This window comes from Momordica charantia, assembly GCF_013281855.1.
Source record: "Momordica charantia cultivar OHB3-1 chromosome 4 unlocalized genomic scaffold, Mcharantia_2.0 BLBB01000004.1, whole genome shotgun sequence".
Taxonomy (NCBI): Eukaryota; Viridiplantae; Streptophyta; class Magnoliopsida; order Cucurbitales; family Cucurbitaceae; genus Momordica; species Momordica charantia.
In genome coordinates this window covers 29,020,805-29,034,630 of record NW_028275162.1, presented here as the reverse complement: position 1 = coordinate 29,034,630, position 13,826 = coordinate 29,020,805, and the positions used below count along the sequence as shown (strand labels likewise).

At 33.8% G+C, this 13,826-nt stretch overlaps 1 protein-coding gene across 3 annotated transcripts; it reads right to left on the bottom strand.

Annotated features, from left to right (window-relative positions):
- Positions 1 to 3,261: 3,261 nt before the first annotated feature.
- On the bottom strand, positions 3,262 to 13,623 carry HEMG2 (Flavin containing amine oxidoreductase family). 3 transcript variants are annotated; one of them, XR_002600861.2, is made up of 19 exons: positions 13,467 to 13,623; positions 13,124 to 13,163; positions 11,459 to 11,594; positions 11,283 to 11,348; positions 11,116 to 11,166; positions 10,947 to 11,003; positions 10,116 to 10,192; positions 9,960 to 9,996; positions 9,459 to 9,524; positions 9,179 to 9,219; positions 7,211 to 7,343; positions 6,846 to 7,016; positions 6,219 to 6,293; positions 5,428 to 5,551; positions 5,242 to 5,350; positions 5,013 to 5,087; positions 4,779 to 4,885; positions 3,647 to 3,924; positions 3,262 to 3,508 (listed from the first exon to the last, which is right to left on the bottom strand). XR_002600861.2 is itself a non-coding variant. In XM_022278250.2 (19 exons), exons 1-18 carry the CDS (start codon positions 13,495 to 13,497, stop codon positions 3,788 to 3,790), a joined length of 1,533 nt encoding a protein of 510 aa, XP_022133942.1. In that variant the 5' UTR covers positions 13,498 to 13,623; the 3' UTR covers positions 3,262 to 3,508; positions 3,767 to 3,787. The 3 variants fall into 3 exon arrangements, 1 of the variants encoding a protein (XP_022133942.1); XR_015790351.1 differs by having other exon boundaries at positions 5,242 to 5,320; XM_022278250.2 differs by having other exon boundaries at positions 3,767 to 3,924.
- Between the last annotated feature and the right edge of the window lie 203 nt (positions 13,624 to 13,826).

The following is a 13,826-nucleotide window of genomic DNA, read 5'->3' as shown; positions in this document are numbered from 1 at the left end:
ATAAATTAATAATAGTTGAAATTGAATTTATACCACCACTTACCACTAGTACTAGATGGTGATGGAAATGATCATAAACCAAAAACCGCCATTAATAAATAAAGTCAAACTACCTGTGAACTCAATTTAATATTACCTCTCAAGTATGTTTCACATGTCACACTCACATTTTTTAACATCTCTTATTAGAAAATTAAACATATTTTTATATCAACTCTAATCGAGCCGGGTATAATTCAATAAGTAAAGTAATTATTATCATTTCAAAAGTCGATAGTTCGATCTTCACCCACAATTATTGAACTAAAAAAAATTAGTACCTTCTAAGGTAAATTATGAAATTGCACATCTGGGAATGAAATACGTATTAAGTTTTTTTTTTTTTTTACGTTTTGAATGGAAAGGGTTGGATTGTATATTTGGGGTTCTTTTTCTTTTTTTTTATTTTTCAAAATACTATTTGTTTGAGGTGGCATACTGGTCAAATCTTCTTCGTTAGACTTAAAAAATATTCTAAAGAAAATAAAATTAAAGAAAAAAAGGCAGTTGTGTTCTTAAAGACAAAACATTAAATGGAATGGAACTTGGCCCAATAGAGAGAGATTTATGACTATTTGTTACCAGAAAGTTTTCATGCACAATATTTCTGTTGAGATATTTCATTTCCAAGTATTATCCTATACAAGAATTACCTTTTTCAACTTTTTGACTACTTCCCAACCTGTCGTAATGATTTAAATTGTCATAAAATAATAAAAACTTTATTTACTTGATTTAAAATGTCTTTGAGGTTAAAATAGTTTAGTTTTTGGAGCTAACACAGCTTAATTAGAGATAAAATCTATACATAATTTGGCATGAAAACGACTCAATAAAGCAAAAATATTGGAAGAAAATATCAAAAGAGTGTTCCATCAAATAAGAACCGAATCCACAGTTGACAGTTGACTCAAAATTATTTAAGATGATTAATTATGGAATTATTATTATGTACCAAATTCAGTTAATTAATGATTAGAAGGAACTGAGATTAAGAAATCAGTCCTCGGTCTCCATTTGGGGACAAAAGAGAGTGTCAAAAAAAGTGGGCTCTCATTTTCATGATAAAAACCATACATTTCAACAATTATTCAGCAAAAAAGAAAACAGCATCACAGTTTTAACAGATTTAATTTTATGGGTAACAGAACCAAACTTTTTCAATGCCAAACAATTAAAAAAAAGGCTGTAACTGGGACCATCTTTGCCTAAAGATTTTATATTTTTAATTCTGCCGTTTTAGTATTACATGGCCTTTTTCTTTTTGTTTCTTTTAGCCATTTACATTATCCTTACCCTTATCCATTTCTTTATCTTCAATTCTTGAGGATAGCTATTTTACCTTCGGTTTATTTTGGTAAACTACAAAGCAAATAATTATAATTAAAGTAGGCTGTAGTTAGTTAAATTTCTACTCAATAATACTATTGAAATTGAACAACAAAATGGAGACTTGGCATTTTAAAAATTTCAATAAAATCCCATTATTAATTCATGGTATTTTCAACACCATTAGATCTTAAAGTGGTGTTTTGAAAACCGTAAGTATCCTCTTCCTTCTATTTTAGTATTTAGGTCAAGAGGTTTTTTTTATATTTACTGGCGGTCTAATAGATTTAAATTCAATAAAGATGAGACAGTATTTAACAATATTAAATAAAATATTAGCTCATAAGAAATAATATTTTTTGAATGTCGTGAATTGAATAATGAAGTTTGGTAAGTGATGAGTTCTAAATATTTTCTTGATCCAAAGTTACATCAGTCTTGAAGTTGAGATTTTAATATTAAATGTAGCTCACGGAGTTCGGTGGAGAGGTAAAAAAATAAATTTGGTTCCATAATTTTATTATATTTCTACAGATACATACAAAAGATATAGTTATATTTGGTTTGAGAAATATGAAAGGAAAAAAAATTAATTAAAAGAGCAAGCTTTCACTATGAGACATTGATGATTGTATAAGTAATTGTCAGAACCCAAATACAATAATGAGCAATCAATCAAAGTTTGAATACATTTACCAAACTCCTGACCTCTTTTGACTGTGGAAACCATTAAATCAGGCTTGGGAGACCTACCCTATACACCTACGATCTACTATCTTTTTATCATCGGTGGTTGAATTAGGATGCTTCAAATAACTAACAGAACTTCCAATAATATTAGTTTTCAAAAAAAAAAAAAAAAAAATTCTATCCATTGTTGCTAACATGAGCATATCTCAATTATTAAGATATCTAACTTGAGATTGGAAGTTCAAATTCTGAAAGTACAACCAATTGTTAAGGTAAATTATAAACTTTCTTAGTAACAGAGTTCGGATCTGTATTATGCATAACTAGCTTTGTAACTAATTGATATCTATTATGCACAGAAAGATTTCTATTGATGATCTAATTATTTCCCTTAAAAGAGCAAAATGACGAATTATACAGACAGAAATTATGTTTCTTCAAAAGAAATTTATTCTACCTGACAAAGATGCTTGTACCTTTTTGGCTTTTACATCCAAAACAGGTCAAGAAGAGTTCTTTGAGTTTGGAGAGAGAGCCCAAGCTTTAAAGACGTTCCCTACCTAAAATCCAGAAATAGATACAAGTACAACATGTTAGGCTTACGACTTTGAAGTGGCAAAATGTAAAGCAGTTCCAATTAGAAGGTGTTGAGACAGTGCCAATAAATTTTTTTTTTTATTATCCAAGAGTCGACGAGCCTTTAACCTTTATGCTCCTATACATATAGGCAAGGAGTCACTTGGTGAAAGTTGCTTCCCATATGGCTTGAACCCAAGACTTCAAGATTATTCCTTGAGGCCTTAAACCACCCAAGCTATCCCTCGAGTACTAGTCTCAATATAATTAAAACAACAGAAGCGGTGGAATATCCATTTACATGGGATCCAGCGACAGGAGAGTGGATCCACGCTAAAACTGGCTTTCTCCAGTGTTGATCTAAGCCAACTTCAAACAGTAAAGCACTGTACATTTTACAAAGAAAGGAAAAAAAAATGTAGCTGCCTAGCTGGTTGTGCTACTGTATAAGCACGCACATGAAAATAGTATCAAGATCATGCTCTTCAAATACCACAAAAATTGAAGAGCGTGTGGTTACCCATTTGACTAAATTCAACATCTAAATAACATATGGTATGAAAACGTAACTTACAATAAGGAGTGTAAAATAGAAGCTCGAAAGTTTGATGTTTGTAACCTCAAAGGTTGGAGAAAAAATGTATGCTACTCCTGTTTTTCTCTATCAATATCTATTCCATGAACGATTTATTCATATTTAAATTGAAAAAGGAAAAAAGAAAGAAAGAAAAAAGATCAAGCAGAATATAAGAATTACAATACAGCATTTCCGTCCACTTAGAAGTTGATGTTATGAGTCATACAACTAATAAAAGCTATGATTGTAAATTACGTAAGCAGATAATGGATGCTGATTCCTCCAATTTGAGAGACCCTGCACACCAGAAAAGGAGGAAAAGGATATGAAATTAAAAAATAAATAAAGCAAGAAAAAGGAGATATAAACAAAAACATGTCTAGGCCTTGACTTTTCGTATGTTTTAATTAATAACTATCAAGTCTCGAAATTTACCCCCGTCCATCCAAAAGGGGCACAGGCTAGCTACCATGGCAATGTAAAAGCAATTCTCACATCCTTTCTGGTCTAGGAAAATGTAAGGCGCCAGGATCAGAAAATGGTGAAATCACTCACTTTGTTGCAAGGGTGAACTTGCTATTTTTCTGAATTTTGTATCTGTTCAGCACGGGGCTTGTCAGTAGAAGAAGACTCCAGATAAGAAATTACGATATCAGCAGCTTTGCAGCCGGCGGCTATAGATTTGCCAACAGACAAACCATCCCTGTGGTTACCTACAAGGTGCGTGATCCATAAGCTGAAAATCCACAGCTAACAAGGCATTCGAAGTATGCAAGAGTTATTATGTGTACCCATGCATGTGAAAAGGGGCATTTCCTGTTGCAAAATTAAATAACTGATAACAAAAATGCATGGACCTACGTGGCAACTGCTATTATTTGGGGTAGGAAAATTGAGAGCAACAAACAGTAGGCTTTTGTTACTTTTGTTACTGTAGGATAACAAAAATTGAGAGTAACATCCCTGATCCATCACATCATAGGATTTTTTTCTCTTTTGGGTTCAACAACAACATTTGGGATGGGAATTTGAACCTTCGACCTTTTAATCGATAATATATGCCTTAACTGTTGAAATTCATATCATAGGATTTTAACTTTTTTCTTAAGATACCAAATATGTAGGCAGCTAGCTAGCTGTAAGTAAAATAAAACAAGAACCAAAAAAAGATATGGGGATGACAAAACGTTTAAGCTAAAGGGTAAATATGATTTAAGAAAGAAAGTTAAAAGAATAAATTAACCTTAAACTTCTAGCTTATCTGAAAAAATAGCTTAAATTTTTTAACTGGTAAAGTAATTATTTAACATATTTTGAAAAAACAGAGATTCTAAATTGGTGTGTTATTATTTTTGCCTCATATCAAGAGTAGAACTAAGCCGCATGTTAGATATTGTTAATCAATCTGATAATCAAATACATATATAAGAGGGTGCGTCAAAAAATAAATTATAAGTTCATTCTACCTTAAAAGTTATTAACATTAACAGTTAACTAACAACCTCAAATTCAAATTCAGAGCAAACGCAAGAATAATTCCTATAAATTATGGATGGCCTGTAGTTACCTGCATAAAAGAACCCAGGAAGATCTTTCTCCATTTTTTCAATTGCCTTCACAACTGAATCATAGTTATGCCCATATAAAGGAAATGCTTTGCTCCAATAGAAATGGCTGTAATTATACATATATTGGGCCAGAAGAAAGTGGGAACAAACGTGAAAGTCTTGACATTTATTTATAATCAAAACCATTAGAAGTGATAAGATGAAAATTGATTGGTAAATGAAAGTTTGCGTACTTGACAAAAGTGGGCTCCCCATCGACTCCCAACAACTGTCTTAGATCCGATGTAACGATTTGCTTCAACTCATCTCTGAAAAGCAAGTGTGAAGGGAAGGTTAGTTGCAACCTAAAAGAATAGGTAATAACAAAAAGAAAATTGTTGAACTAGATAGTTGGCGGCAAGAAAAATTTTTGTTTTGTTTTGTTTGTTTGTGTAATAATGAAAAGCAAGAAGCTCTGCTAACTTTGATGACTTCGCAAGCTCCCTGTTTCGACTCCCACCAATAAAAGTCGTATACAGATACTCATCACTTAATGCACGATCTGGAAACATCATGGAGGAAAAGAGTGTACCTGTGGAGCAGAATTACGTCTGTTTGGAGTAACAATGTAAGTTTCCAGTAATCCAAAAAAAAATAAACATATATTACCAAGGGTTCTTAGACCATTTCGTTGTTCTACAGAAGGTACAAGAACTCCAAATCCCTCAAGTGGTCTCTTAACACTCTCCTTTCTGAAGGTAGTTATCATGACTGACAATGGCATATAAGCCACCTGTAACAAAAATAGTGCAGCTACTTCAGCCACCCTTGACCAAAGAATATCAACGATACAATTTTACCCATCCAATTTTTTTACTTTCCAACAATATCTTACAAGAACTAAGACGGCATAAGACTAACTCTTACTAAATTCCTTTGTGGTTTTCATAGACCTCCAATATTTCCTGTGTGCCAAATGAAGAAAGGGAAAAGTCGTGAGGAAGGGAGTTCAGGTGTTTAGTGATTCTGTGGGTCGCAACTGTTGGGAATGGGAATGTGATGTAAGTTAGGGGAGTTCGGTTAGGAAACATAAGGACGACCTTAGTAATATAGGATAAATGTTACTAACATCCATCCAACTTGCATCAGAGTAGATATAGAAGCACGGAGGTGGTTGAGGAGTTCTTCATACTTTCTGAAGATAATATTTTGAAAAGAAAAAAAATAGAGAAGCATAACAAGTTTGACAACTGACAAGAGTTTCACCTCTTCAAAAGAAAACAAATTAAAAATTAGTACCATAATCTCTTTTCTGGCCATAATTTCTATTCGTATGAACTTAAACATTATCATTTTTATTTTATTTCAAGCATATCACATAACCAAAAGAAAATCATATGTCCTCAAAGAACTAACAATAGAATTGTTGCTTTTCTTGACGTAATTCAGCAAATGTTTACCTCAGGAAGAAAATTTAGCGGAAATGGAATTCCTCCTTTCATAAACTTCATTTCTCTGACGTAGCACACAGGAGCCTGGCATAGACAAGCTCCAGGTCAGCTAACATTAGGATGGCCTCATTGACTAAAAGTGTCATAAGATGCCTTAATTTAATGTATTATTAATTATCAAAACAAAATTAAAAATATTCAGAAAATAACAGATCAATTGAAAACAATTCACGTATATTTAAATACTTGCACTCTAATCAACATAAAGTTAGTAATTGAACCAAAAATAAATAAAATTCAAAAATAATAATAATAAATAAGTACAGTTGTCCCCAGAAATGGTCCCTGTTGTGCCAATCCAAATTTTGAAGTTTTCTATCAACCAGTGGTACCCAGTTAGAAACTAGAAATGTCCCTATATATATATTTTTTATATAGGAAACAGAAGAAATGTCCGTATATAGTCATCTACAGATATGAGATTTGACATTCTTTTGCTCATTTATTTCCAATTTGGGAGGGAAGCTTATCACAGTGTCATCAGTAAAGGTCTTCTAATACAAAGGGAATTATGCAAATCAAAAGAACTAGTAAGCTATGATAAAAAAGTGAACACAAATCTTCAATTGGCCTAACCGTCATAATTACAGCATCAGCAGTTAAATCCTGTGAATTCCGACCATTAGCATAAGTGAGTGACCAATTTTGTGATGCGGGCTGCCCAGCATTGTAGGATAATGAAAAAACTTCTGATCTTAACTTAAGCACATCTTCACCAAGCTCTTTGCATAGTCTATCGGTGAGTGTCTGCCACAAGATAGGTCAATCCAAGCATTTAGTATCAACTGACAGTACACCACAAGAATCCATGTTAACAAGGCTTTAATGATATTGGTCAAGCGGCAAGTGACAATAAGCAGAAAATGAACTAAAGAACAGTCCAACTAAATGGACCAAATCCTACAAAAGAGAGAGATTAAAGAAAATGCCTCAAAAGGTACCTGCATTCCATCCTGAAAGGAAAATGAGCCATGACCAGGTTTCCTTTTTTCTGCAGTACCATTCCTCGCTCCACTATTCTCCTTTTTGGTAAACAATTTTGATTGCACTAATCCAGCTAAAATCGAACCAAACCTGAAAGAGAGAAAGCTAACTTACCAATCAACACATATACACAACATGCATTACAATACCATAAAGCACGATATTGCTTCTAATTATAGTTAATTAAATTAATAAAGACCCAAAACCAGAAAACTTATGTAATACTCAGACCAAAAGATAGACATTGCATACTGTAGAAAGGCTAGAACTAGAAATATTTCAAATTCTAGCAATTTTTTTTTATTTGAACAAGAAACACACTTTTTATTGATAATATGAAAAGAAAGAAAAAGGTTCAAGGGTACAAGCTCCCAGAGGAAGCAAAAAAAAGAAAAAGAAAAATCATCAAAACATAGAAACCAAGAACCCATGAAATAGATGAGATTTGAAGCCCAAGAAAAAAATTGTCACCAATAAAGCTTGCCAATTCAAAAGAACTGACTGCTGAGGAGCAAGCCAAAATAATCACTTAACACAAACTGATCGCCAAAATGAAGAAGTAAAGAATCTAAAACCTACCTCCACCAAGAGAAGACAAGAAAATTGTAATATCTCAACTCTCAAAACTGCTGCAAAGCGGAATCAACCAAAAACATGTTGCCCATAATTAAAGCCTACCTATTCAGTGATTGGAACTAGGATAAGGCCTACATCTTAGGATGAGTTTCTAGAAATATCCTTTTACGATGAGTTTCTAGAAAATGAAACTGCTCAGAGGGCAGCGCAATAAAATCTTTTAGGCCCACATTACAGAACTTGTTGAACCATTCATCGACAATCACCGACTAGAACAGTCATAGTGATGATACATTTCATCAATGTAGAAATAAAGAGGTTATGATAGATTTTCCTACCCTTTCCATGGTTTTTTTTTTATGGGGCAACCGCTTGACCCTACAACATTTGGTGCTGAGAAACACATAGAAACTACTAATTCGTATGTGGCCATGGGGTTTGAACTCATTCCCTCTTAATCAACCCTAGCCCCTTTGGACCAATGAACCACCCATGATGGTTTACCCATTCAATGGTTTTAGAGGCAAGTATGATTCACGGTTATGGTAGAACCAGATTCTAATGCCACATGCAGGATTTGGAACCAGAATGACTCAATTGAAGCTCAATTAGAGCAGTAACAATTTAATAGGTTATGAAAAAACATTAGACGCTTATTCTTTAAGGTTTCAAAAATTATCACCAGGAATCAATGTTTTAAAAGGCTAAAGGCGGCCTCGAGGCTTTTTCTCTTGAAAAGGCGAGGCGTAAGCCTCAAGGCGGTATGAGGCGTAAGCCTCAATTTTAATTAAAAGAATTAAACAAATCCTAAATTTGTGTGGTCAAGTATTACCAAACATAATAGTTATATAAAATTATCAAAATATCCACCTGTTACTTGTCACTCAAAAAAAATTCAAAAAAAACATCATAACATCACTACTATTATCACCAATAGAACTTACTTATTCTATAAATTGTTGTCTTTAATATTTTTAAAGTCTAGGTAGTAAAAGTAGTAATAGATTGAATTGTTACAACTCTTGCTTAGGATTCCATAAAAAAAAACCTTGATATTTTTTAAGAATTAGAAAAATTAATAGTATTCTTGTAATCATTACACGAGGCGTATACTTTAAGCCTCAGTGCGTTTTCAAAGAGGCGTAAGCCTCTTCTATGCGAGGCGTAAGCCTCTTATAGTCCAAAGAAGGCGTATGACTTGAGGCTAAAAGTTAGAGCCTTGCCTCGAGGCGGGCCTCAAGGCGTAAGCCGCAAAAGCCTTTTAAAACATTGCCAGGAATAAAGGAATCTTTTCAAAAATTATCACCAGGAATAAAGGAATCTAAGGAAAAGATTTATAGTAACATCACCTTTTTTCAATATTCCACAGCTCCGGAAAGGTATGAATCATCTGTTAACAAAGGTCAAAAAAGATTAAGAAGTAGAACTAGTTAAGTTGCAACAGCATTTTATACACATAATTGGAAGCTCAAATCTACCCTATACATGACCATTGTCAAACATGCAAATAAAGTAGAACTTCGAGTTGAGCATATTAACTTATGTGATTAAAGAAAAGAAACGAAACATAGCAGCATATTTGTTTTATAACTAAAACAAGAAACAGGAAACCCAAATGTTAGTACTCACAGAAAGAGAGTCGGGATCTCCAGCACTTGTACCAGCAACAATTGGGTCAATCAGATAGTCAACAACCTTGAAATTCAGAACAATTAGAATAAAGAAGGCGTTCCATATGCAATATTACAAATATTCTATTTAGATCAGAAAAAATATAAAGCATTAGAGCTTTTTTGACAGACTGTTTTCTAAGTTTTTTACTTTTGTTTTTTAAGACTACTTTTAATAACAGTGATCATATGACACGTAAGGATTAGGGCTATTGTGCATATTGAAATTGTTACTCATAAACTTGTGATTTAAAAAGAAAGAATAACTTCCATTATTCCAAGAAAAAAAAAAGTTCATTCATGACGAGAAAAAAACAATTATAAAAAAAAACATCCAAACATATTTTCATTGAATTTTTGCTCTAAAAGATAAAAGACTGTTTTCCAAACAAGTCTTTATTTATCATATATATGAACACCATATTTTTGGATAATGAATTTATCAAAAGCACAAAATTACCTCTTTCCCAAAATGGCGCTGAAAGAACCCACCCACGCTGTGGATAAAAACATTAGAAACCAGTATGCTAGGATCACTTCCTCAAAAAATGGAGTACAAAAGAAGTGAGAAATTCAGTGCAGTTAGTTTTGCAATCTAGAGAAATAAAATCATCACCTTTCACTAGTATAATCATCTGACACTTTTGATGAATCATACTTTTTCCACAAAAATGGCTCTAAAATGATCTGGAACTGCAGAAGACAAGTGAATCAGTTATACGGAGGAAATTTTGATAAAGATGTGTTTGTGCTGCAAAGCAATATCATTTGAACTAGAAATTACAAAAACTCGCTACCAAGAGAGAACTCCAGGGAATTCAGGTATCCTGGCAATGTTGCCCACTCGGCCACTCACAATCAGATACCAATTACACCTTCACCCCTCTCCCCCTGCCAAGACTCTTCCATTTTACATTTTTCAGTGCTGCCTAACTAACCGTCCAATACCCATCCACCCACCTACAGCCAGCTAATAACATATTACAAATACTACATGCATAAAAGTACTAAAGTACCCCAGCGCTACTTCCTTGCTCTTCCTTCTTTGAGCATATGTAAAACTCTCAGTTGACTTATCATCACTATCCTCCACCCTTACTTTGCAGTTTGCATAGATTGCACTAATTAGGAGAAAGAGATGACAAGAAATTTCTAGCTTGAACGTCATCATAAGTATAGAGATCACCATGGAGAACTGAAAGAGGAATATTTCGATTTTACAGGGTTATTTATCCTTATAAATAGCTTGATACAAGGACAACAGGATAAAGGCGCCATAACACCACAGAATAGTGGCTTTCAAGAAGAAACACCAGGAGACTTAAGTCATATGTCTTCAATCTTCTACCAAATATCGAACTTGTGCAAGTATACCTACATTTCTAAAACATCAATTCATAATTTATAACTGTGACATAAATTCGTTGAACAATAGTGGAAAACAAACCTTTGACTTTGCAGAGAGAATGTTGCTCTTGATCAGTGCAATGGGATTTGTAGGCACCTATTCTCGATAAATAAAACAAAGTACCAGAAAGATAAATAATGTAAAACAAAATCCATAGTAACATAGTATACCTCAATTAGTTATTAGAAGAACAAAAGCAAGGACTTACCAGTACTGGTACACCATTCCTCACAATATATCGTTTATTTTGAGAAATTGGCTGGATGAGGGGGGAAAGAATAAATCTACTTAGATATGCTCCGCGAGGTGTTTACCATGCACGTACACAAAGGAAAATTAAATTGTATCATACATAAAGAAAGAAATAACTATTACAAATTGTTGTTTCTCTCGAAGTCCAAGATCGTCAAGTAAGCACTGGACCGCTGGTTCACTTTCAGTCTGCATACTCAAGAAAATAGTACATCTAAATCAGCAGCAGAAATTTTGAGAAGGTTTACAGAAATTGAAAGTAACCCCTTGTGAAGAAGAATGCAAAATCGTCAACTTGCCATTGTATTGGCTCCTTCGTCCCAGATAAGACCCTCGTATGAGACGCTTCTTATCTTTCCTCCAGCTCTTTCATCAGCTTCAAGCACCGTGACATTGAAACCTTGTGACTTCAATTTGTAAGCTGCAGCAAGCCCACTTAACCATAAAGAATACAAAATCAATGTTAGCCTCACTGGAGGAGAAAAATTTTAATATGCAAACTTGGAATCTAAGGTTTTCTGCAAAAACATAATTTGAAAATAACACGACAATATTATTAACAAAGAACACGACTGGATACGAACTGGGGCTAGGGGAAGCCATTCAATCAAAATTAATTAAAAAAAGCACGTGGATTACAAACAAACTCAGGATGGGAGTTCTACCGCAAAGTACAAAATGTACTAGTTCACAAAAAGCATTGAAGGAAGTCTTTCTATCCCTAAAAGTTATTTGATTTCTTTCTATCCAAATATGCCACAATAAAGCTCTAGTTAAGCTCTAGTTTCAAAATCCTAAAGGATCTTAGCTTTGTCTTTGAACCACCATCCCATGAGAGTCTCAACCAATAAATCATCAAAGTAAAGAGACAAACCAAAAGAATTCAAAATGAAGGGCCACCTTCAAACCATAATAGAACACCGCAGGAATAGATGATCAACAGTTTATCCATCAAATTGACCAATTCTAAAGGATTTCAGCTTTATCTTTTCTAAGTCAACATTTATGTCCCTGAGGGATTATCCATTGAGTGGATGCTCACAGTCTCCAGTCGTGCATTGCATCCTTCAATTCATGCATCAGTTTTCTCATTGGATATTTCCACAATTTTAAGATTGATGATACGAGCAGACAATGAAGGTGGTGTGATATCAGTGGCAAAGATAGAATAGGAGTATGGCTATGGACCGAAAAGTAAGAATATCTAACTATCATCTGATTTGGCATATTTCTCTTGATCTATTTACCATCTAATAAAATTTGGGTTTCGCACTACTTATATGAATAATCATTTACACTGACAGTCCAGAAAAACGAATGTCACGCATATTGGAATTCCAGACCATTTAGTTAAGCGTGTGTAGCCAATTTTCTTTTTACCAACAAAATTACCGGCCAGAGGAAAGGAAGAACCTCGCAAACCAAGTCTGGAAAAGAATGTGGAAGGCATTCGTCCAAATGGACTAGGGTTAATTAAGAGAGAATGAGTTTAAATCCCATGATGGCCACGGAATTAGTAATTCCTATGTGTTTTCCGGCACCTAGGGTCAAGCGATTGTCCCGTGAGATTAGTCGAGGTGCGTGTAAGCTGGTCCGGACACTCACGGATATAAAAAAACAAATGTGGAAGTTAAACAAGGAAGAAGAGTATCGAGAGGGATAAGAGAAACACACAATCTTCTCAATTTGGCATAATAACACAATTAAGATTAAATTTAAAACCAAATCCTGAATTATCAGTGGAAATTACTAATCTCAACCCATCAGACATCAATAATGCATACTAATTAAACATAATATTATAAACTTAAATTAAACGTAATCGTCGCATAGTACAAGTAAACCATCGAACCACAAATACCATAATTCTAAATTTGGTACATAAATTTTAATCCCGCGCCTCATCAGTAACAGTAACAACACCGTTGTATAGAAAGAAGCTAGAAAATCTAGAAACAGCATACCTAACACCAGCGCCAACAACAGCCACCGTTCTTCTGGAGGCTACAACATCAAAGAAGATGCAAAGAATTACGATATCTCGAGCAAATTTTAGCTCGAAAAGGTAAGCATAATCCACATAGCAACAGAAATGGCTAAAAATATATTTAAGAAACTTACTACAGGTAATTCAAGGAGAAAACTAAAACTAGTGCAGACTCGTATAGCAAGAAAGTCACTGATATTTACATTGTGAAGACTTCATAGTACAATCCAATTACAGAATGATGATAATTTCAGAGTGATTAGTTGCCTCGATGATTAATGCAATCAAGTAAGAATGTGTTTAGAAATAGAGAGAGATACTTCGCTGGTCTTGTTTGGTTGGCGGGGCCATTTCCGTGTAGCTTGGTTAAGCTGGATGCTCTGTCAACGTTCTTCTTCCTTAGAATCCTCCATTGGAGACGTGGGATACCATAAAGAGATAAATGTTCAAACCACCGAAACAGAAAATTCTGCCGGTTTTGTTTAATGGGCCATTGGCGTCCGTAATAATAATGGGCCTGCTCATCCATCAGATCCTCTATATTCATATATCAAAAATAAAATATTACAATTGTGTAATAATTTAATGAGTAAAAGTTAATTAGTGAATTATTTATAATTGATTAATAAAATTTTAATTTAGATAAATTGTTAATATATTGATCAACTGGATCTAATTCA